Below are 24838 nucleotides of genomic sequence, written 5' to 3'. Positions count from 1 at the left end.
GGGCACATTCAGCCAAAGACACACACGCAGAGGGGCACGCACACACTAACCGACAGAGAGAGGGAAAGAAAGACACAGAGACTGAGAGACAGAGAGAGAAGAGAGGATGGGAGACACGCACACACGCGCGCACACATACACGCACACACACACACACAGAAACAGAGTCATACAGCAGAGGCATGGAAACACACCCCCCCCCAGGCAACCCCTGAGGCTGCGGGGTTCTGCTCTCGACGAGAACGACCCTGGGGTGAGAGAAGAGCCCAGGGGCACGCAGGCCGACCTGTCCTCGAGATGACGGCGGCAAGACTTTTGGGGAGACTCACCCCAACAGCGTCCGGGCAGGCCTGAGGCTGGGATGCCGTGCTGCTTCCCCCGGACTCCGCCTGGGGTTTCCTCATCCTGGTCGGCCCTTTGCGACTCCTGGCATCCGGAGACGTTCCCGTCGACCCCGTGGAGAGGTCAGACCGGAGCCTCAGAGCCCCGCCACCCAAGCACTGCCACGGAGGGCTCCTGCTCTGCCAAGCCTCAGGGACGGGTTTCTAAGACAACCGTGGGAAGCACTGTGACGGCAGAAGCCGCTCGCGCCTCGCGCACGCGCATTGGCTGGACCGACTCGCGCTCCGCTCCTGGCAGTCAGGCTGCGTCCCCTTTAAATAATGCCCCCGCTGCGCGGCTGCAGCGAGGCTCCTGCTGCAGCCGCGGCGGCGTGTGGATACGGGGTCCAGCTTGGGACGCCGTGGGAGATGGGGCCGCCGGTGCCCTGTCTCAGGGCCAAACCCCCAGGAGTCCCGCCCTCAGGATCTCCTTGAGCCGACTTCCACGGAGGGAAGGGGAGCTTCAGGACGCCTGCTGTGTTCTGGGGACTCCCGTTCAGATCCGATTTTGGCCCCCTCCCAGTGAGATAGGATGGGCTCACCACATCTGGTGAGGCAGGCAGGGCCTCGCTGCAGCGCAGAATGATCCCATAGGTCTCAAGGCGTAGCGTCAGCTGAAACTTCACTGATCCATCAGCCCTCTGCCTCCCTCCTCCTTCGAAAGAGCAGTGGCCTGCTCCGCTTCTAAAAGCCCTGGGGCTCCGGAAAGCCGACCGCGCTTTACAGGACACGTGCAGGCAGGAACAGGGGCGAATCCGAGGTGGAGACCATGTGACCACGCGTGGCACTGGCGTATCCCACAGCAGATGGTGTGAACGTGTGTCACCGGAGGCATACCGGGAGACGGCGAAACAAACGGTGGTGTCCAGGCATGTGCCAGTGGAAGGGGGGAACAAGTGACCTTTCGGTCAATGCCAAGGGAAATCAAAGGACACCTGGGACTCGGTGGGTGGGGGGCCTGTGCCTGACCCAAGCCAGGTTTTCCAATGCCTATCAGAGGAGCAAAGAATCTTCTGCAGAATTCGCCCCGCCCCCAACCCTCCTCCTCCCTGGTAGCCCTGACGCAACTTCCCCTGCACCCAGCCCCAGCCCCAGCCCCAGCCCCAGCCCCAGCCCCAGACACAGACCCAGCCCCAGCCCCAGCCCCAGCCCAGTCCCTCTGGTTCCCTGACATTCGTTTGGGCCACAAGATCAAGGGAGTCAGTCCACCCAGGAGCAGAGGAGAGGATGTCCCTCAAGAATGAGACAGGAAGTGCAGAGGAAATGCGACACCACCTGTCCTAGAAGACAAGGCCAGTCACGGTCGCCTAGCGCTCATTCTAGGCAGTCCACCCACCCATGAGGGGAAACATGGAGAACAAGGAAGCTTCCCTGTCTGAGACACGTATGGAAGCCAAGAAATCCAGGGTCATGAGACCTGCCCAATGAAGCAGAAAGACGTTTGGAGAGAGATACCATCATGACACGGATCTGCAGGAAGTGTGTCCCTGACGGACTGGGAAGTCATCTTTGTTGAAGACATTGGGCCAGAGCGAGAGGCATCCAGGCCCCTGAGAAACAGGTGAGGCAGAGCAAGAGGGAGGATAGAGCAGAGGCCAGAGCCCCGGCAGGATACAGCGCCGTGCCACCACCACGGGCATAAGGGGAGGGCTTCCAAAAGGGTGGCTTGTCCAGAGAGGCCAGCGTTCCAGTGACAGTGACAGGGATGGTTGCCATCTCCCATTCCCGGCTGCTTCTTCTACACGGTATGGTGGTGTGGCTTCATTTCTCAGAGAAGAGCCGTGAAAAGGTACAACCATCTTCTCTGATGTGGTCCTGCTTCCCTACTGCGGGACAAAGAGCTCCTGTGGGGCTCTTTTCCTTGGTTGCTGTGTGGTCATGTTGATCTTAGAAAAGAGGCAGCTCATGATGGGGATGAGATTTCAATTGCTCCGGGACCGATGCATCTCCTCACGTGGGCCAGGCCTTCACACACCCAAAGCGGATCCGCGGCGGCGAAAACGATTGACAGCCGGCCTCATGACCCAGGCAGAGACGCAGAAAGAGGCTCAGCAAAGACAGGCCGACATGCCAGAAATCGCCTTGTGCTGCACAGGGCACATTCAGCCAAAGACACACACGCAGAGGGGCACGCACACACTAACCGACAGAGAGAGGGAAAGAAAGACACAGAGACTGAGAGACAGAGAGAGAAGAGAGGATGGGAGACACGCACACACGCGCGCACACATACACGCACACACACACACACAGAAACAGAGTCATACAGCAGAGGCATGGAAACACACTCCCCCAGGCAACCCCTGAGGCTGCGGGGTTCTGCTCTGGACGAGAACGACCCTGGGGTGAGAGAAGAGCCCAGGGGCACGCAGGCCGAGCTGTCCTCGAGATGACGGCGGCACGACTTTTGGGGAGACTCACCCCAACAGCGTCCGGGCAGGCCTGAGGCTGGGATGCCGTGCTGCTTCCCCCGGACTCCGCCTGGGGTTTCCTCATCCTGGTCGGCCCTTTGCGACTCCTGGCATCCGGAGACGTTCCCGTCGACCCCGTGGAGAGGTCAGACCGGAGCCTCAGAGCCCCGCCACCCAAGCACTGCCACGGAGGGCTCCTGCTCTGCCAAGCCTCAGGGACGGGTTTCTAAGACAACCGTGGGAAGCACTGTGACGGCAGAAGCCGCTCGCGCCTCGCGCACGCGCATTGGCTGGACCGACTCGCGCTCCGCTCCTGGCAGTCAGGCTGCGTCCCCTTTAAATAATGCCCCCGCTGCGCGGCTGCAGCGAGGCTCCTGCTGCAGCCGCGGCGGCGTGTGGATACGGGGTCCAGCTTGGGACGCCGTGGGAGATGGGGCCGCCGGTGCCCTGTCTCAGGGCCAAACCCCCAGGAGTCCCGCCCTCAGGATCTCCTTGAGCCGACTTCCACGGAGGGAAGGGGAGCTTCAGGACGCCTGCTGTGTTCTGGGGACTCCCGTTCAGATCCGATTTTGGCCCCCTCCCAGTGAGATAGGATGGGCTCACCACATCTGGTGAGGCAGGCAGGGCCTCGCTGCAGCGCAGAATGATCCCATAGGTCTCAAGGCGTAGCGTCAGCTGAAACTTCACTGATCCATCAGCCCTCTGCCTCCCTCCTCCTTCGAAAGAGCAGTGGCCTGCTCCGCTTCTAAAAGCCCTGGGGCTCCGGAAAGCCGACCGCGCTTTACAGGACACGTGCAGGCAGGAACAGGGGCGAATCCGAGGTGGAGACCATGTGACCACGCGTGGCACTGGCGTATCCCACAGCAGATGGTGTGAACGTGTGTCACCGGAGGCATACCGGGAGACGGCGAAACAAACGGTGGTGTCCAGGCATGTGCCAGTGGAAGGGGGGAACAAGTGACCTTTCGGTCAATGCCAAGGGAAATCAAAGGACACCTGGGACTCGGTGGGTGGGGGGCCTGTGCCTGACCCAAGCCAGGTTTTCCAATGCCTATCAGAGGAGCAAAGAATCTTCTGCAGAATTCGCCCCGCCCCCAACCCTCCTCCTCCCTGGTAGCCCTGACGCAACTTCCCCTGCACCCAGCCCCAGCCCCAGCCCCAGCCCCAGCCCCAGCCCCAGACACAGACCCAGCCCCAGCCCCAGCCCCAGCCCAGTCCCTCTGGTTCCCTGACATTCGTTTGGGCCACAAGATCAAGGGAGTCAGTCCACCCAGGAGCAGAGGAGAGGATGTCCCTCAAGAATGAGACAGGAAGTGCAGAGGAAATGCGACACCACCTGTCCTAGAAGACAAGGCCAGTCACGGTCGCCTAGCGCTCATTCTAGGCAGTCCACCCACCCATGAGGGGAAACATGGAGAACAAGGAAGCTTCCCTGTCTGAGACACGTATGGAAGCCAAGAAATCCAGGGTCATGAGACCTGCCCAATGAAGCAGAAAGACGTTTGGAGAGAGATACCATCATGACACGGATCTGCAGGAAGTGTGTCCCTGACGGACTGGGAAGTCATCTTTGTTGAAGACATTGGGCCAGAGCGAGAGGCATCCAGGCCCCTGAGAAACAGGTGAGGCAGAGCAAGAGGGAGGATAGAGCAGAGGCCAGAGCCCCGGCAGGATACAGCGCCGTGCCACCACCACGGGCATAAGGGGAGGGCTTCCAAAAGGGTGGCTTGTCCAGAGAGGCCAGCGTTCCAGTGACAGTGACAGGGATGGTTGCCATCTCCCATTCCCGGCTGCTTCTTCTACACGGTATGGTGGTGTGGCTTCATTTCTCAGAGAAGAGCCGTGAAAAGGTACAACCATCTTCTCTGATGTGGTCCTGCTTCCCTACTGCGGGACAAAGAGCTCCTGTGGGGCTCTTTTCCTTGGTTGCTGTGTGGTCATGTTGATCTTAGAAAAGAGGCAGCTCATGATGGGGATGAGATTTCAATTGCTCCGGGACCGATGCATCTCCTCACGTGGGCCAGGCCTTCACACACCCAAAGCGGATCCGCGGCGGCGAAAACGATTGACAGCCGGCCTCATGACCCAGGCAGAGACGCAGAAAGAGGCTCAGCAAAGACAGGCCGACATGCCAGAAATCGCCTTGTGCTGCACAGGGCACATTCAGCCAAAGACACACACGCAGAGGGGCACGCACACACTAACCGACAGAGAGAGGGAAAGAAAGACACAGAGACTGAGAGACAGAGAGAGAAGAGAGGATGGGAGACACACACACACGCGCGCACACATACACGCACACACACACACACAGAAACAGAGTCATACAGCAGAGGCATGGAAACACACTCCCCCAGGCAACCCCTGAGGCTGCGGGGTTCTGCTCTGGACGAGAACGACCCTGGGGTGAGAGAAGAGCCCAGGGGCACGCAGGCCGAGCTGTCCTCGAGATGACGGCGGCACGACTTTTGGGGAGACTCACCCCAACAGCGTCCGGGCAGGCCTGAGGCTGGGATGCCGTGCTGCTTCCCCCGGACTCCGCCTGGGGTTTCCTCATCCTGGTCGGCCCTTTGCGACTCCTGGCATCCGGAGACGTTCCCGTCGACCCCGTGGAGAGGTCAGACCGGAGCCTCAGAGCCCCGCCACCCAAGCACTGCCACGGAGGGCTCCTGCTCTGCCAAGCCTCAGGGACGGGTTTCTAAGACAACCGTGGGAAGCACTGTGACGGCAGAAGCCGCTCGCGCCTCGCGCACGCGCATTGGCTGGACCGACTCGCGCTCCGCTCCTGGCAGTCAGGCTGCGTCCCCTTTAAATAATGCCCCCGCTGCGCGGCTGCAGCGAGGCTCCTGCTGCAGCCGCGGCGGCGTGTGGATACGGGGTCCAGCTTGGGACGCCGTGGGAGATGGGGCCGCCGGTGCCCTGTCTCAGGGCCAAACCCCCAGGAGTCCCGCCCTCAGGATCTCCTTGAGCCGACTTCCACGGAGGGAAGGGGAGCTTCAGGACGCCTGCTGTGTTCTGGGGACTCCCGTTCAGATCCGATTTTGGCCCCCTCCCAGTGAGATAGGATGGGCTCACCACATCTGGTGAGGCAGGCAGGGCCTCGCTGCAGCGCAGAATGATCCCATAGGTCTCAAGGCGTAGCGTCAGCTGAAACTTCACTGATCCATCAGCCCTCTGCCTCCCTCCTCCTTCGAAAGAGCAGTGGCCTGCTCCGCTTCTAAAAGCCCTGGGGCTCCGGAAAGCCGACCGCGCTTTACAGGACACGTGCAGGCAGGAACAGGGGCGAATCCGAGGTGGAGACCATGTGACCACGCGTGGCACTGGCGTATCCCACAGCAGATGGTGTGAACGTGTGTCACCGGAGGCATACCGGGAGACGGCGAAACAAACGGTGGTGTCCAGGCATGTGCCAGTGGAAGGGGGGAACAAGTGACCTTTCGGTCAATGCCAAGGGAAATCAAAGGACACCTGGGACTCGGTGGGTGGGGGGCCTGTGCCTGACCCAAGCCAGGTTTTCCAATGCCTATCAGAGGAGCAAAGAATCTTCTGCAGAATTCGCCCCGCCCCCAACCCTCCTCCTCCCTGGTAGCCCTGACGCAACTTCCCCTGCACCCAGCCCCAGCCCCAGCCCCAGCCCCAGCCCCAGCCCCAGACACAGACCCAGCCCCAGCCCCAGCCCCAGCCCAGTCCCTCTGGTTCCCTGACATTCGTTTGGGCCACAAGATCAAGGGAGTCAGTCCACCCAGGAGCAGAGGAGAGGATGTCCCTCCAGAATGAGACAGGAAGTGCAGAGGAAATGCGACACCACCTGTCCTAGAAGACAAGGCCAGTCACGGTCGCCTAGCGCTCATTCTAGGCAGTCCACCCACCCATGAGGGGAAACATGGAGAACAAGGAAGCTTCCCTGTCTGAGACACGTATGGAAGCCAAGAAATCCAGGGTCATGAGACCTGCCCAATGAAGCAGAAAGACGTTTGGAGAGAGATACCATCATGACACGGATCTGCAGGAAGTGTGTCCCTGACGGACTGGGAAGTCATCTTTGTTGAAGACATTGGGCCAGAGCGAGAGGCATCCAGGCCCCTGAGAAACAGGTGAGGCAGAGCAAGAGGGAGGATAGAGCAGAGGCCAGAGCCCCGGCAGGATACAGCGCCGTGCCACCACCACGGGCATAAGGGGAGGGCTTCCAAAAGGGTGGCTTGTCCAGAGAGGCCAGCGTTCCAGTGACAGTGACAGGGATGGTTGCCATCTCCCATTCCCGGCTGCTTCTTCTACACGGTATGGTGGTGTGGCTTCATTTCTCAGAGAAGAGCCGTGAAAAGGTACAACCATCTTCTCTGATGTGGTCCTGCTTCCCTACTGCGGGACAAAGAGCTCCTGTGGGGCTCTTTTCCTTGGTTGCTGTGTGGTCATGTTGATCTTAGAAAAGAGGCAGCTCATGATGGGGATGAGATTTCAATTGCTCCGGGACCGATGCATCTCCTCACGTGGGCCAGGCCTTCACACACCCAAAGCGGATCCGCGGCGGCGAAAACGATTGACAGCCGGCCTCATGACCCAGGCAGAGACGCAGAAAGAGGCTCAGCAAAGACAGGCCGACATGCCAGAAATCGCCTTGTGCTGCACAGGGCACATTCAGCCAAAGACACACACGCAGAGGGGCACGCACACACTAACCGACAGAGAGAGGGAAAGAAAGACACAGAGACTGAGAGACAGAGAGAGAAGAGAGGATGGGAGACACGCACACACGCGCGCACACATACACGCACACACACACACACAGAAACAGAGTCATACAGCAGAGGCATGGAAACACACTCCCCCAGGCAACCCCTGAGGCTGCGGGGTTCTGCTCTGGACGAGAACGACCCTGGGGTGAGAGAAGAGCCCAGGGGCACGCAGGCCGAGCTGTCCTCGAGATGACGGCGGCACGACTTTTGGGGAGACTCACCCCAACAGCGTCCGGGCAGGCCTGAGGCTGGGATGCCGTGCTGCTTCCCCCGGACTCCGCCTGGGGTTTCCTCATCCTGGTCGGCCCTTTGCGACTCCTGGCATCCGGAGACGTTCCCGTCGACCCCGTGGAGAGGTCAGACCGGAGCCTCAGAGCCCCGCCACCCAAGCACTGCCACGGAGGGCTCCTGCTCTGCCAAGCCTCAGGGACGGGTTTCTAAGACAACCGTGGGAAGCACTGTGACGGCAGAAGCCGCTCGCGCCTCGCGCATGCGCATTGGCTGGACCGACTCGCGCTCCGCTCCTGGCAGTCAGGCTGCGTCCCCTTTAAATAATGCCCCCGCTGCGCGGCTGCAGCGAGGCTCCTGCTGCAGCCGCGGCGGCGTGTGGATACGGGGTCCAGCTTGGGACGCCGTGGGAGATGGGGCCGCCGGTGCCCTGTCTCAGGGCCAAACCCCCAGGAGTCCCGCCCTCAGGATCTCCTTGAGCCGACTTCCACGGAGGGAAGGGGAGCTTCAGGACGCCTGCTGTGTTCTGGGGACTCCCGTTCAGATCCGATTTTGGCCCCCTCCCAGTGAGATAGGATGGGCTCACCACATCTGGTGAGGCAGGCAGGGCCTCGCTGCAGCGCAGAATGATCCCATAGGTCTCAAGGCGTAGCGTCAGCTGAAACTTCACTGATCCATCAGCCCTCTGCCTCCCTCCTCCTTCGAAAGAGCAGTGGCCTGCTCCGCTTCTAAAAGCCCTGGGGCTCCGGAAAGCCGACCGCGCTTTACAGGACACGTGCAGGCAGGAACAGGGGCGAATCCGAGGTGGAGACCATGTGACCACGCGTGGCACTGGCGTATCCCACAGCAGATGGTGTGAACGTGTGTCACCGGAGGCATACCGGGAGACGGCGAAAGAAACGGTGGTGTCCAGGCATGTGCCAGTGGAAGGGGGGAACAAGTGACCTTTCGGTCAATGCCAAGGGAAATCAAAGGACACCTGGGACTCGGTGGGTGGGGGGCCTGTGCCTGACCCAAGCCAGGTTTTCCAATGCCTATCAGAGGAGCAAAGAATCTTCTGCAGAATTCGCCCCGCCCCCAACCCTCCTCCTCCCTGGTAGCCCTGACGCAACTTCCCCTGCACCCAGCCCCAGCCCCAGCCCCAGCCCCAGCCCCAGCCCCAGACACAGACCCAGCCCCAGCCCCAGCCCCAGCCCAGTCCCTCTGGTTCCCTGACATTCGTTTGGGCCACAAGATCAAGGGAGTCAGTCCACCCAGGAGCAGAGGAGAGGATGTCCCTCAAGAATGAGACAGGAAGTGCAGAGGAAATGCGACACCACCTGTCCTAGAAGACAAGGCCAGTCACGGTCGCCTAGCGCTCATTCTAGGCAGTCCACCCACCCATGAGGGGAAACATGGAGAACAAGGAAGCTTCCCTGTCTGAGACACGTATGGAAGCCAAGAAATCCAGGGTCATGAGACCTGCCCAATGAAGCAGAAAGACGTTTGGAGAGAGATACCATCATGACACGGATCTGCAGGAAGTGTGTCCCTGACGGACTGGGAAGTCATCTTTGTTGAAGACATTGGGCCAGAGCGAGAGGCATCCAGGCCCCTGAGAAACAGGTGAGGCAGAGCAAGAGGGAGGATAGAGCAGAGGCCAGAGCCCCGGCAGGATACAGCGCCGTGCCACCACCACGGGCATAAGGGGAGGGCTTCCAAAAGGGTGGCTTGTCCAGAGAGGCCAGCGTTCCAGTGACAGTGACAGGGATGGTTGCCATCTCCCATTCCCGGCTGCTTCTTCTACACGGTATGGTGGTGTGGCTTCATTTCTCAGAGAAGAGCCGTGAAAAGGTACAACCATCTTCTCTGATGTGGTCCTGCTTCCCTACTGCGGGACAAAGAGCTCCTGTGGGGCTCTTTTCCTTGGTTGCTGTGTGGTCATGTTGATCTTAGAAAAGAGGCAGCTCATGATGGGGATGAGATTTCAATTGCTCCGGGACCGATGCATCTCCTCACGTGGGCCAGGCCTTCACACACCCAAAGCGGATCCGCGGCGGCGAAAACGATTGACAGCCGGCCTCATGACCCAGGCAGAGACGCAGAAAGAGGCTCAGCAAAGACAGGCCGACATGCCAGAAATCGCCTTGTGCTGCACAGGGCACATTCAGCCAAAGACACACACGCAGAGGGGCACGCACACACTAACCGACAGAGAGAGGGAAAGAAAGACACAGAGACTGAGAGACAGAGAGAGAAGAGAGGATGGGAGACACGCACACACGCGCGCACACATACACGCACACACACACACACAGAAACAGAGTCATACAGCAGAGGCATGGAAACACACCCCCCCAGGCAACCCCTGAGGCTGCGGGGTTCTGCTCTCGACGAGAACGACCCTGGGGTGAGAGAAGAGCCCAGGGGCACGCAGGCCGACCTGTCCTCGAGATGACGGCGGCACGACTTTTGGGGAGACTCACCCCAACAGCGTCCGGGCAGGCCTGAGGCTGGGATGCCGTGCTGCTTCCCCCGGACTCCGCCTGGGGTTTCCTCATCCTGGTCGGCCCTTTGCGACTCCTGGCATCCGGAGACGTTCCCGTCGACCCCGTGGAGAGGTCAGACCGGAGCCTCAGAGCCCCGCCACCCAAGCACTGCCACGGAGGGCTCCTGCTCTGCCAAGCCTCAGGGACGGGTTTCTAAGACAACCGTGGGAAGCACTGTGACGGCAGAAGCCGCTCGCGCCTCGCGCACGCGCATTGGCTGGACCGACTCGCGCTCCGCTCCTGGCAGTCAGGCTGCGTCCCCTTTAAATAATGCCCCCGCTGCGCGGCTGCAGCGAGGCTCCTTCTGCAGCCGCGGCGGCGTGTGGATACGGGGTCCAGCTTGGGACGCCGTGGGAGATGGGGCCGCCGGTGCCCTGTCTCAGGGCCAAACCCCCAGGAGTCCCGCCCTCAGGATCTCCTTGAGCCGACTTCCACGGAGGGAAGGGGAGCTTCAGGACGCCTGCTGTGTTCTGGGGACTCCCGTTCAGATCCGATTTTGGCCCCCTCCCAGTGAGATAGGATGGGCTCACCACATCTGGTGAGGCAGGCAGGGCCTCGCTGCAGCGCAGAATGATCCCATAGGTCTCAAGGCGTAGCGTCAGCTGAAACTTCACTGATCCATCAGCCCTCTGCCTCCCTCCTCCTTCGAAAGAGCAGTGGCCTGCTCCGCTTCTAAAAGCCCTGGGGCTCCGGAAAGCCGACCGCGCTTTACAGGACACGTGCAGGCAGGAACAGGGGCGAATCCGAGGTGGAGACCATGTGACCACGCGTGGCACTGGCGTATCCCACAGCAGATGGTGTGAACGTGTGTCACCGGAGGCATACCGGGAGACGGCGAAACAAACGGTGGTGTCCAGGCATGTGCCAGTGGAAGGGGGGAACAAGTGACCTTTCGGTCAATGCCAAGGGAAATCAAAGGACACCTGGGATTCGGTGGGTGGGGGGCCTGTGCCTGACCCAAGCCAGGTTTTCCAATGCCTATCAGAGGAGCAAAGAATCTTCTGCAGAATTCGCCCCGCCCCCAACCCTCCTCCTCCCTGGTAGCCCTGACGCAACTTCCCCTGCACCCAGCCCCAGCCCCAGCCCCAGCCCCAGCCCCAGCCCCAGACACAGACCCAGCCCCAGCCCCAGCCCCAGCCCAGTCCCTCTGGTTCCCTGACATTCGTTTGGGCCACAAGATCAAGGGAGTCAGTCCACCCAGCAGCAGAGGAGAGGATGTCCCTCAAGAATGAGACAGGAAGTGCAGAGGAAATGCGACACCACCTGTCCTAGAAGACAAGGCCAGTCACGGTCGCCTAGCGCTCATTCTAGGCAGTCCACCCACCCATGAGGGGAAACATGGAGAACAAGGAAGCTTCCCTGTCTGAGACACGTATGGAAGCCAAGAAATCCAGGGTCATGAGACCTGCCCAATGAAGCAGAAAGACGTTTGGAGAGAGATACCATCATGACACGGATCTGCAGGAAGTGTGTCCCTGACGGACTGGGAAGTCATCTTTGTTGAAGACATTGGGCCAGAGCGAGAGGCATCCAGGCCCCTGAGAAACAGGTGAGGCAGAGCAAGAGGGAGGATAGAGCAGAGGCCAGAGCCCCGGCAGGATACAGCGCCGTGCCACCACCACGGGCATAAGGGGAGGGCTTCCAAAAGGGTGGCTTGTCCAGAGAGGCCAGCGTTCCAGTGACAGTGACAGGGATTGTTGCCATCTCCCATTCCCGGCTGCTTCTTCTACACGGTATGGTGGTGTGGCTTCATTTCTCAGAGAAGAGCCGTGAAAAGGTACAACCATCTTCTCTGATGTGGTCCTGCTTCCCTACTGCGGGACAAAGAGCTCCTGTGGGGCTCTTTTCCTTGGTTGCTGTGTGGTCATGTTGATCTTAGAAAAGAGGCAGCTCATGATGGGGATGAGATTTCAATTGCTCCGGGACCGATGCATCTCCTCACGTGGGCCAGGCCTTCACACACCCAAAGCGGATCCGCGGCGGCGAAAACGATTGACAGCCGGCCTCATGACCCAGGCAGAGACGCAGAAAGAGGCTCAGCAAAGACAGGCCGACATGCCAGAAATCGCCTTGTGCTGCACAGGGCACATTCAGCCAAAGACACACACGCAGAGGGGCACGCACACACTAACCGACAGAGAGAGGGAAAGAAAGACACAGAGACTGAGAGACAGAGAGAGAAGAGAGGATGGGAGACACGCACACACGCGCGCACACATACACGCACACACACACACACAGAAACAGAGTCATACAGCAGAGGCATGGAAACACACCCCCCCAGGCAACCCCTGAGGCTGCGGGGTTCTGCTCTCGACGAGAACGACCCTGGGGTGAGAGAACAGCCCAGGGGCACGCAGGCCGACCTGTCCTCGAGATGACGGCGGCACGACTTTTGGGGAGACTCACCCCAACAGCGTCCGGGCAGGCCTGAGGCTGGGATGCCGTGCTGCTTCCCCCGGACTCCGCCTGGGGTTTCCTCATCCTGGTCGGCCCTTTGCGACTCCTGGCATCCGGAGACGTTCCCGTCGACCCCGTGGAGAGGTCAGACCGGAGCCTCAGAGCCCCGCCACCCAAGCACTGCCACGGAGGGCTCCTGCTCTGCCAAGCCTCAGGGACGGGTTTCTAAGACAACCGTGGGAAGCACTGTGACGGCAGAAGCCGCTCGCGCCTCGCGCATGCGCATTGGCTGGACCGACTCGCGCTCCGCTCCTGGCAGTCAGGCTGCGTCCCCTTTAAATAATGCCCCCGCTGCGCGGCTGCAGCGAGGCTCCTGCTGCAGCCGCGGCGGCGTGTGGATACGGGGTCCAGCTTGGGACGCCGTGGGAGATGGGGCCGCCGGTGCCCTGTCTCAGGGCCAAACCCCCAGGAGTCCCGCCCTCAGGATCTCCTTGAGCCGACTTCCACGGAGGGAAGGGGAGCTTCAGGACGCCTGCTGTGTTCTGGGGACTCCCGTTCAGATCCGATTTTGGCCCCCTCCCAGTGAGATAGGATGGGCTCACCACATCTGGTGAGGCAGGCAGGGCCTCGCTGCAGCGCAGAATGATCCCATAGGTCTCAAGGCGTAGCGTCAGCTGAAACTTCACTGATCCATCAGCCCTCTGCCTCCCTCCTCCTTCGAAAGAGCAGTGGCCTGCTCCGCTTCTAAAAGCCCTGGGGCTCCGGAAAGCCGACCGCGCTTTACAGGACACGTGCAGGCAGGAACAGGGGCGAATCCGAGGTGGAGACCATGTGACCACGCGTGGCACTGGCGTATCCCACAGCAGATGGTGTGAACGTGTGTCACCGGAGGCATACCGGGAGACGGCGAAACAAACGGTGGTGTCCAGGCATGTGCCAGTGGAAGGGGGGAACAAGTGACCTTTCGGTCAATGCCAAGGGAAATCAAAGGACACCTGGGACTCGGTGGGTGGGGGGCCTGTGCCTGACCCAAGCCAGGTTTTCCAATGCCTATCAGAGGAGCAAAGAATCTTCTGCAGAATTCGCCCCGCCCCCAACCCTCCTCCTCCCTGGTAGCCCTGACGCAACTTCCCCTGCACCCAGCCCCAGCCCCAGCCCCAGCCCCAGCCCCAGCCCCAGACACAGACCCAGCCCCAGCCCCAGCCCCAGCCCAGTCCCTCTGGTTCCCTGACATTCGTTTGGGCCACAAGATCAAGGGAGTCAGTCCACCCAGGAGCAGAGGAGAGGATGTCCCTCAAGAATGAGACAGGAAGTGCAGAGGAAATGCGACACCACCTGTCCTAGAAGACAAGGCCAGTCACGGTCGCCTAGCGCTCATTCTAGGCAGTCCACCCACCCATGAGGGGAAACATGGAGAACAAGGAAGCTTCCCTGTCTGAGACACGTATGGAAGCCAAGAAATCCAGGGTCATGAGACCTGCCCAATGAAGCAGAAAGACGTTTGGAGAGAGATACCATCATGACACGGATCTGCAGGAAGTGTGTCCCTGACGGACTGGGAAGTCATCTTTGTTGAAGACATTGGGCCAGAGCGAGAGGCATCCAGGCCCCTGAGAAACAGGTGAGGCAGAGCAAGAGGGAGGATAGAGCAGAGGCCAGAGCCCCGGCAGGATACAGCGCCGTGCCACCACCACGGGCATAAGGGGAGGGCTTCCAAAAGGGTGGCTTGTCCAGAGAGGCCAGCGTTCCAGTGACAGTGACAGGGATGGTTGCCATCTCCCATTCCCGGCTGCTTCTTCTACACGGTATGGTGGTGTGGCTTCATTTCTCAGAGAAGAGCCGTGAAAAGGTACAACCATCTTCTCTGATGTGGTCCTGCTTCCCTACTGCGGGACAAAGAGCTCCTGTGGGGCTCTTTTCCTTGGTTGCTGTGTGGTCATGTTGATCTTAGAAAAGAGGCAGCTCATGATGGGGATGAGATTTCAATTGCTCCGGGACCGATGCATCTCCTCACGTGGGCCAGGCCTTCACACACCCAAAGCGGATCCGCGGCGGCGAAAACGATTGACAGCCGGCCTCATGACCCAGGCAGAGACGCAGAAAGAGGCTCAGCAAAGACAGGCCGACATGCCAGAAATCGCCTTGTGCTGCACAGGGCACATTCAGCCAAAGACACACACGCAGAGGGGCACGCACACACTAACCGACAGAGAGAGGGAAAGAAAGACACAGAGACTGAGAGACAGAGAGAGAAGAGAGGATGGGAGACACGCACACACGCGCGCACACATACACGCACACACACACACACAGAAACAGAGTCATACAGCAGAGGCATGGAAACACACCCCCCCAGGCAACCCCTGAGGCTGCGGGGTTCTGCTCTCGACGAGAACGACCCTGGGGTGAGAGAAGAGCCCAGGGGCACGCAGGCCGACCTGTCCTCGAGATGACGGCGGCACGACTTTTGGGGAGACTCACCCCAACAGCGTCCGGGCAGGCCTGAGGCTGGGATGCCGTGCTGCTTCCCCCGGACTCCGCCTGGGGTTTCCTCATCCTGGTCGGCCCTTTGCGACTCCTGGCATCCGGAGACGTTCCCGTCGACCCCGTGGAGAGGTCAGACCGGAGCCTCAGAGCCCCGCCACCCAAGCACTGCCACGGAGGGCTCCTGCTCTGCCAAGCCTCAGGGACGGGTTTCTAAGACAACCGTGGGAAGCACTGTGACGGCAGAAGCCGCTCGCGCCTCGCGCACGCGCATTGGCTGGACCGACTCGCGCTCCGCTCCTGGCAGTCAGGCTGCGTCCCCTTTAAATAATGCCCCCGCTGCGCGGCTGCAGCGAGGCTCCTGCTGCAGCCGCGGCGGCGTGTGGATACGGGGTCCAGCTTGGGACGCCGTGGGAGATGGGGCCGCCGGTGCCCTGTCTCAGGGCCAAACCCCCAGGAGTCCCGCCCTCAGGATCTCCTTGAGCCGACTTCCACGGAGGGAAGGGGAGCTTCAGGACGCCTGCTGTGTTCTGGGGACTCCCGTTCAGATCCGATTTTGGCCCCCTCCCAGTGAGATAGGATGGGCTCACCACATCTGGTGAGGCAGGCAGGGCCTCGCTGCAGCGCAGAATGATCCCATAGGTCTCAAGGCGTAGCGTCAGCTGAAACTTCACTGATCCATCAGCCCTCTGCCTCCCTCCTCCTTCGAAAGAGCAGTGGCCTGCTCCGCTTCTAAAAGCCCTGGGGCTCCGGAAAGCCGACCGCGCTTTACAGGACACGTGCAGGCAGGAACAGGGGCGAATCCGAGGTGGAGACCATGTGACCACGCGTGGCACTGGCGTATCCCACAGCAGATGGTGTGAACGTGTGTCACCGGAGGCATACCGGGAGACGGCGAAACAAACGGTGGTGTCCAGGCATGTGCCAGTGGAAGGGGGGAACAAGTGACCTTTCGGTCAATGCCAAGGGAAATCAAAGGACACCTGGGACTCGGTGGGTGGGGGGCCTGTGCCTGACCCAAGCCAGGTTTTCCAATGCCTATCAGAGGAGCAAAGAATCTTCTGCAGAATTCGCCCCGCCCCCAACCCTCCTCCTCCCTGGTAGCCCTGACGCAACTTCCCCTGCACCCAGCCCCAGCCCCAGCCCCAGCCCCAGCCCCAGCCCCAGACACAGACCCAGCCCCAGCCCCAGCCCTAGCCCAGTCCCTCTGGTTCCCTGACATTCGTTTGGGCCACAAGATCAAGGGAGTCAGTCCACCCAGGAGCAGAGGAGAGGATGTCCCTCCAGAATGAGACAGGAAGTGCAGAGGAAATGCGACACCACCTGTCCTAGAAGACAAGGCCAGTCACGGTTGCCTAGCGCTCATTCTAGGCAGTCCACCCACCCATGAGGGGAAACATGGAGAACAAGGAAGCTTCCCTGTCTGAGACACGTATGGAAGCCAAGAAATCCAGGGTCATGAGACCTGCCCAATGAAGCAGAAAGACGTTTGGAGAGAGATACCATCATGACACGGATCTGCAGGAAGTGTGTCCCTGACGGACTGGGAAGTCATCTTTGTTGAAGACATTGGGCCAGAGCGAGAGGCATCCAGGCCCCTGAGAAACAGGTGAGGCAGAGCAAGAGGGAGGATAGAGCAGAGGCCAGAGCCCCGGCAGGATACAGCGCCGTGCCACCACCACGGGCATAAGGGGAGGGCTTCCAAAAGGGTGGCTTGTCCAGAGAGGCCAGCGTTCCAGTGACAGTGACAGGGATTGTTGCCATCTCCCATTCCCGGCTGCTTCTTCTACACGGTATGGTGGTGTGGCTTCATTTCTCAGAGAAGAGCCGTGAAAAGGTACAACCATCTTCTCTGATGTGGTCCTGCTTCCCTACTGCGGGACAAAGAGCTCCTGTGGGGCTCTTTTCCTTGGTTGCTGTGTGGTCATGTTGATCTTAGAAAAGAGGCAGCTCATGATGGGGATGAGATTTCAATTGCTCCGGGACCGATGCATCTCCTCACGTGGGCCAGGCCTTCACACACCCAAAGCGGATCCGCGGCGGCGAAAACGATTGACAGCCGGCCTCATGACCCAGGCAGAGACGCAGAAAGAGGCTCAGCAAAGACAGGCCGACATGCCAGAAATCGCCTTGTGCTGCACAGGGCACATTCAGCCAAAGACACACACGCAGAGGGGCACGCACACACTAACCGACAGAGAGAGGGAAAGAAAGACACAGAGACTGAGAGACAGAGAGAGAAGAGAGGATGGGAGACACGCACACACGCGCGCACACATACACGCACACACACACACACAGAAACAGAGTCATACAGCAGAGGCATGGAAACACACCCCCTAGGCAACCCCTGAGGCTGCGGGGTTCTGCTCTCGACGAGAACGACCCTGGGGTGAGAGAACAGCCCAGGGGCACGCAGGCCGACCTGTCCTCGAGATGACGGCGGCACGACTTTTGGGGAGACTCACCCCAACAGCGTCCGGGCAGGCCTGAGGCTGGGATGCCGTGCTGCTTCCACCGGACTCCGCCTGGGGTTTCCTCATCCTGGTCGGCCCTTTGCGACTCCTGGCATCCGGAGACGTTCCCGTCGACCCCGTGGAGAGGTCAGACCGGAGCCTCAGAGCCCCGCCACCCAAGCACTGCCACGGAGGACTCCTGCTCTGCCAAGCCTCAGGGACGGGTTTCTAAGACAACCGTGGGAAGCACTGTGACGGCAGAAGCCGCTCGCGCCTCGCGCATGCGCATTGGCTGGACCGACTCGCGCTCCGCTCCTGGCAGTCAGGCTGCGTCCCCTTTAAATAATGCCCCCGCTGCGCGGCTGCAGCGAGGCTCCTGCTGCAGCCGCGGCGGCGTGTGGATACGGGGTCCAGCTTGGGACGCCGTGGGAGATGGGGCCGCCGGTGCCCTGTCTCAGGGCCAAACCCCCAGGAGTCCCGCCCTCAGGATCTCCTTGAGCCGACTTCCACGGAGGGAAGGGGAGCTTCAGGACGCCTGCTGTGTTCTGGGGACTCCCGTTCAGATCCGATTTTGGCCCCCTCCCAGTGAGATAGGATGGGCTCACCACATCTGGTGAGGCAGGCAGGGCCTCGCTGCAGCGCAGAATGATCCCATAGGTCTCAAGGCGTAGCGTCAGCTGAAACTTCACTGATCCATCAGCCCTCTGCCTCCCTCCTCCTTCGAAAGAGCAGTGGCCTGCTCCGCTTCTAAAAGCCCTGGGGCTCCGGAAAGCCGACCGCGCTTTACAGGACACGTGCAGGCAGGAACAGGGTCGAATCCGAGGTGGAGACCATGTGACCACGCGTGGCACTGGCGTATCCCACAGCAGATGGTGTGAACGTGTGTCACCGGAGGCATACCGGGAGACGGCGAAACAAACGGTGGTGTCCAGGCATGTGCCAGTGGAAGGGGGGAACAAGTGACCTTTCGGTCAATGCCAAGGGAAATCAAAGGACACCTGGGACTCGGTGGGTGGGGGGCCTGTGCCTGACCCAAGCCAGGTTTTCCAATGCCTATCAGAGGAGCAAAGAATCTTCTGCAGAATTCGACCCGCCCCCAACCCTCCTCCTCCCTGGTAGCCCTGACGCAACTTCCCCTGCACCCAGCCCCAGCCCCAGCCCCAGCCCCAGACCCAGACACAGACCCAGCCCCAGCCCCAGCCCCAGCCCAGTCCCTCTGGTTCCCTGACATTCGTTTGGGCCACAAGATCAAGGGAGTCAGTCCACCCAGGAGCAGAGGAGAGGATGTCCCTCCAGAATGAGACAGGAAGTGCAGAGGAAATGCGACACCACCTGTCCTAGAAGACAAGGCCAGTCACGGTCGCCTAGCGCTCATTCTAGGCAATCCACCCACCCATGAGGGGAAACATGGAGAACAAGGAAGCTTCCCTGTCTGAGACACGTATGGAAGCCAAGAAATCCAGGGTCATGAGACCTGCCCAATGAAGCAGAAAGACGTTTGGAGAGAGATACCATCATGACACGGATCTGCAGGAAGTGTGTCCCTGACGGACTGGGAAGTCATCTTTGTTGAAGACATTGGGCCAGAGCGAGAGGCATCCATGCCCCTGAGAAACAGGTGAGGCAGAGCAAGAGGGAGGATAGAGCAGAGGCCAGAGCCCCGGCAGGATACAGCGCCGTGCCACCACCACGGGCATAAGGGGAGGGCTTCCAAAAGGGTGGCTTGTCCAGAGAGGCCAGCGTTCCAGTGACAGTGACAGGGATGGTTGCCATCTCCCATTCCCGGCTGCTTCTTCTACACGGTATGGTGGTGTGGCTTCATTTCTCAGAGAAGAGCCGTGAAAAGGTACAACCATCTTCTCTGATGTGGTCTTGCTTCCCTACTGCGGGACAAAGAGCTCCTGTGGGGCTCTTTTCCTTGGTTGCTCTGTGGTCATGTTGATCTTAGAAAAGAGGCAGCTCATGATGGGGATGAGATTTCAATTGCTCCGGGACCGATGCATCTCCTCACGTGGGCCAGGCCTTCACACACCCAAAGCGGATCCGCGGCGGCGAAAACGATTGACAGCCGGCCTCATGACCCAGGCAGAGACGCAGAAAGAGGCTCAGCAAAGACAGGCCGACATGCCAGAAATCGCCTTGTGCTGCACAGGGCACATTCAGCCAAAGACACACACGCAGAGGGGCACGCACACACTAACCGACAGAGAGAGGGAAAGAAAGACACAGAGACTGAGAGACAGAGAGAGAAGAGAGGATGGGAGACACACACACACGCGCGCACACATACACGCACACACACACACACAGAAACAGAGTCATACAGCAGAGGCATGGAAACACACTCCCCCAGGCAACCCCTGAGGCTGCGGGGTTCTGCTCTGGACGAGAACGACCCTGGGGTGAGAGAAGAGCCCAGGGGCACGCAGGCCGAGCTGTCCTCGAGATGACGGCGGCACGACTTTTGGGGAGACTCACCCCAACAGCGTCCGGGCAGGCCTGAGGCTGGGATGCCGTGCTGCTTCCCCCGGACTCCGCCTGGGGTTTCCTCATCCTGGTCGGCCCTTTGCGACTCCTGGCATCCGGAGACGTTCCCGTCGACCCCGTGGAGAGGTCAGACCGGAGCCTCAGAGCCCCGCCACCCAAGCACTGCCACGGAGGACTCCTGCTCTGCCAAGCCTCAGGGACGGGTTTCTAAGACAACCGTGGGAAGCACTGTGACGGCAGAAGCCGCTCGCGCCTCGCGCATGCGCATTGGCTGGACCGACTCGCGCTCCGCTCCTGGCAGTCAGGCTGCGTCCCCTTTAAATAATGCCCCCGCTGCGCGGCTGCAGCGAGGCTCCTGCTGCAGCCGCGGCGGCGTGTGGATACGGGGTCCAGCTTGGGACGCCGTGGGAGATGGGGCCGCCGGTGCCCTGTCTCAGGGCCAAACCCCCAGGAGTCCCGCCCTCAGGATCTCCTTGAGCCGACTTCCACGGAGGGAAGGGGAGCTTCAGGACGCCTGCTGTGTTCTGGGGACTCCCGTTCAGATCCGATTTTGGCCCCCTCCCAGTGAGATAGGATGGGCTCACCACATCTGGTGAGGCAGGCAGGGCCTCGCTGCAGCGCAGAATGATCCCATAGGTCTCAAGGCGTAGCGTCAGCTGAAACTTCACTGATCCATCAGCCCTCTGCCTCCCTCCTCCTTCGAAAGAGCAGTGGCCTGCTCCGCTTCTAAAAGCCCTGGGGCTCCGGAAAGCCGACCGCGCTTTACAGGACACGTGCAGGCAGGAACAGGGGCGAATCCGAGGTGGAGACCATGTGACCACGCGTGGCACTGGCGTATCCCACAGCAGATGGTGTGAACGTGTGTCACCGGAGGCATACCGGGAGACGGCGAAACAAACGGTGGTGTCCAGGCATGTGCCAGTGGAAGGGGGGAACAAGTGACCTTTCGGTCAATGCCAAGGGAAATCAAAGGACACCTGGGACTCGGTGGGTGGGGGGCCTGTGCCTGACCCAAGCCAGGTTTTCCAATGCCTATCAGAGGAGCAAAGAATCTTCTGCAGAATTCGCCCCGCCCCCAACCCTCCTCCTCCCTGGTAGCCCTGACGCAACTTCCCCTGCACCCAGCCCCAGCCCCAGCCCCAGCCCCAGCCCCAGCCCCAGACACAGACCCAGCCCCAGCCCCAGCCCCAGCCCAGTCCCTCTGGTTCCCTGACATTCGTTTGGGCCACAAGATCAAGGGAGTCAGTCCACCCAGGAGCAGAGGAGAGGATGTCCCTCCAGAATGAGACAGGAAGTGCAGAGGAAATGCGACACCACCTGTCCTAGAAGACAAGGCCAGTCACGGTCGCCTAGCGCTCATTCTAGGCAGTCCACCCACCCATGAGGGGAAACATGGAGAACAAGGAAGCTTCCCTGTCTGAGACACGTATGGAAGCCAAGAAATCCAGGGTCATGAGACCTGCCCAATGAAGCAGAAAGACGTTTGGAGAGAGATACCATCATGACACGGATCTGCAGGAAGTGTGTCCCTGACGGACTGGGAAGTCATCTTTGTTGAAGACATTGGGCCAGAGCGAGAGGCATCCAGGCCCCTGAGAAACAGGTGAGGCAGAGCAAGAGGGAGGATAGAGCAGAGGCCAGAGCCCCGGCAGGATACAGCGCCGTGCCACCGCCACGGGCATAAGGGGAGGGCTTCCAAAAGGGTGGCTTGTCCAGAGAGGCCAGCGTTCCAGTGACAGTGACAGGGATGGTTGCCATCTCCCATTCCCGGCTGCTTCTTCTACACGGTATGGTGGTGTGGCTTCATTTCTCAGAGAAGAGCCGTGAAAAGGTACAACCATCTTCTCTGATGTGGTTCTGCTTCCCTACTGCGGGACAAAGAGCTCCTGTGGGGCTCTTTTCCTTCGTTGCCGTGTGGTCATCTTGATCTTAGAAAAGAGGCAGCTCATGATGGGGATGAGATTTCAATTGCTCCGGGACCGATACATCTCCTCACGTGGGCCAGGCCTTCACACACCCAAAGCGGATCCGCGGCGGCGAAAACGATTGACAGCCGGCCTCATGACCCAGGCAGAGACGCAGAAAGAGGCTCAGCAAAGACAGGCCGACATGCCAGAAATCGCCTTGTGCTGCACAGGGCACATTCAGCCAAAGACACACACGCAGAGGGGCACGCACACACTAACCGACAGAGAGAGGGAAAGAAAGACACAGAGACAGAGAGACAGAGAGAGAAGAGAGGATGGGAGACACACACACACGCGCGCACACATACACGCACACACACACACACAGAAACAGAGTCATACAGCAGAGGCATGGAAACACACCCCCTAGGCAACCCCTGAGGCTGCGGGGTTCTGCTCTCGACGAGAACGACCCTGGGGTGAGAGAACAGCCCAGGGGCACGCAGGCCGACCTGTCCTCGAGATGACGGCGGCACGACTTTTGGGGAGACTCACCCCAACAGCGTCCGGGCAGGCCTGAGGCTGGGATGCCGTGCTGCTTCCCCCGGACTCCGCCTGGGGTTTCCTCATCCTGGTCGGCCCTTTGCGACTCCTGGCATCCGGAGACGTTCCCGTCGACCCCGTGGAGAGGTCAGGCCGGAGCCTCAGAGCCCCGCCACCCAAGCACTGCCACGGAGGGCTCCTGCTCTGCCAAGCCTCAGGGACGGGTTTCTAAGACAACCGTGGGAAGCACTGTGACGGCAGAAGCCGCTCGCGCCTCGCGCATCCGCATTGGCTGGACCGACTCGCGCTCCGCTCCTGGCAGTCAGGCTGCGTCCCCTTTAAATAATGCCCCCGCTGCGCGGCTGCAGCGAGGCTCCTGCTGCAGCCGCGGCGGCGTGTGGATACGGGGTCCCGCTTGGGACGCAGTGGGAGAGGGGCCGCCGGTGCCCTCTCGCAGGGCCAAACCCCCAGGAGTCCCTCCCTCAGGATCTCCTTGAGCCGACTTCCACGGAGGGAAGGGGAGCTTCAGGACGCCTGCTGTGTTCTGGGGACTCCCGTTCAGATCCGATTTTGGCCCCCTCCCAGTGAGATAGGATGGGCTCACCACATCTGTTGAGGTAGGCAGGGTCTCGCTGCAGAATAGAATGATCCAATAGGTCTGAAGGCGTAGTGTCAGCTGAAAATTTCACTGATCCATCAGCCCTCTGCCTCCCTCCTCCTTTGAAATTGCAGTGGCCTGCCCCGCTTCTAAAACCCTGTGGCTCCTGAACGCCGACCGCGCTTTACAGGACACGTGCAGGGAGGAACACGGGCGAATCCGAGGTGGAGACCATGTGACCCCATGTGTCACTGGCGGATCCTAGAGCAGATGGTGTGAACGTGTGTCACCGAAGGCATATCGGGAGACGGCGAAACAAACGTTGGTGTCTAGGCATGTGCTAGTGGAAGGGGGGAACATGTGGCATATCCGTCAATGCCAAGGAAAATCAAAGAAAACCTGGGAGCCCGGGAGTGGGGGGTTCTGTGGCTCTCCCAAGCAGGTTTTCAAATGCCTTTCAGAGAAGCAGATAAGTTTCTGCACACTTGTGTAGTCACTAGGCCCTTCCTCAGAGTGATTCTTAAATGTGTGCATTTAGGAAGATTTTACCTACCCAAGTTTATTAATAAATATACCTTGTTATTGTTTATATTCAGGGAGAGTGTGCATATTTAAATCCTTACTTCTCACCTGCGTGTGTTGGTTCATGCATGTAATCCGGAGTTGGAGTATTGTTTCCGTCCAGGAGTTTGAGACCAGCCAGGTCAACATAGTGGGATACCATCTCTAGAAAATATAAAAATTTGCAGGTCATAGTGGCGAACGGCTATAGTCCCCATCTACTTGGGAAGCTGAGGTGGGAGGATCAATTGAGCCGTGGAGTTTGAGGCTGCAGTGCAGTGAACCATGATCACACAATTGCACTCCAGCCTGGGTGACAGAGTAAGACTTTTTCTCATAGAAAAAAAAAAAGGGAAAAAGAAAAAAAATCTACTTCTCTGGGTTACCAGTGCAGTGTACTTTGAAAAATAAAATGAACTGTCACAAGTTATAATCTTTTTCCTAAGTTTTCTTGAAAAAAGGAAAAGTTTCTCCATAATTTATAGGGTGAATCAAATGAATCTTATATAATATTTTTGTTTCAAATGTACATCTTTGAAACTTGGTAAATACGTTAATGTACTGAGAATTTTTATAATATGAAAAACTCTCTGATGTATCTAATTTACATGTTTTAATTTATATATTTTTGTGAACAAGGAATATACTGTTTATTAAAAAAAAAAGAAGTTTCTGCAAAATTCGCCCCACCCCCAACCCTCCTCCGCCCTGATATCCCTGAGGCCACTTCCACTGCACCAAGCCCCAGCCCCAGCCCCAGCCCCAGCCCCAGCCCCAGACACAGACCCAGCCCCTGCCCCAGCCCCAGCCCAGTCCCTGTGGTTCCCTGACATTCGATTCGGCCACAAGATTAAGGGAGTCAGTCCACCCAGGAGCAGAGGAGAGAACGTCCCTTAAGAAAGACTGAAAGTGCAGAGGAAATGCGACACCAGCTCTCTTAGAAGACAAGGCCAGTCACGGTCGCCTAGCGCTCATTCTAGGCAATCCACCCACCCATGAGGGGAAACATGGAGAACAAGGAAGCTTCCCTGTCTGAGACACATATGGAAGTCAAGAAATCCAGGGTCATGAGTCCCGTCCAATGAAGCAGAAACCTGTTTGGAGAGAGAAACAAACATGACA

At 59.5% G+C, this 24838-nt stretch overlaps 1 protein-coding gene across 4 annotated transcripts in view; it reads right to left on the bottom strand.

Moving 5' to 3' along the window:
• LOC134738772 (uncharacterized) overlaps nucleotides 1-22785 on the bottom strand; it is a 163333-nt gene extending 140548 nt beyond the window's left edge. Inside the window, exon 1 of one of the 4 annotated variants that reach the window (XR_010124775.1) lies at nucleotides 22570-22785. Coding sequence is in view for 1 of the 4 variants with exons in the window: in XM_063657055.1 (XP_063513125.1) it covers nucleotides 22570-22644 (75 nt within the window). In the remaining 3 variants the exon portion in view is untranslated. Of the gene's footprint in view, nucleotides 1-22437 lie in introns of all 4 variants that reach the window. The other 3 variants (XR_010124778.1, XR_010124780.1, XM_063657055.1) reach the window with 3 other exon arrangements.
• Between the last annotated feature and the right edge of the window lie 2053 nt (nucleotides 22786-24838).

The sequence above is a fragment of the Pongo pygmaeus genome, chromosome 19 (assembly GCF_028885625.2).
Source record: "Pongo pygmaeus isolate AG05252 chromosome 19, NHGRI_mPonPyg2-v2.0_pri, whole genome shotgun sequence".
Taxonomy (NCBI): Eukaryota; Metazoa; Chordata; class Mammalia; order Primates; family Hominidae; genus Pongo; species Pongo pygmaeus.
This window is presented reverse-complemented; position numbering and strand designations above follow the sequence as displayed.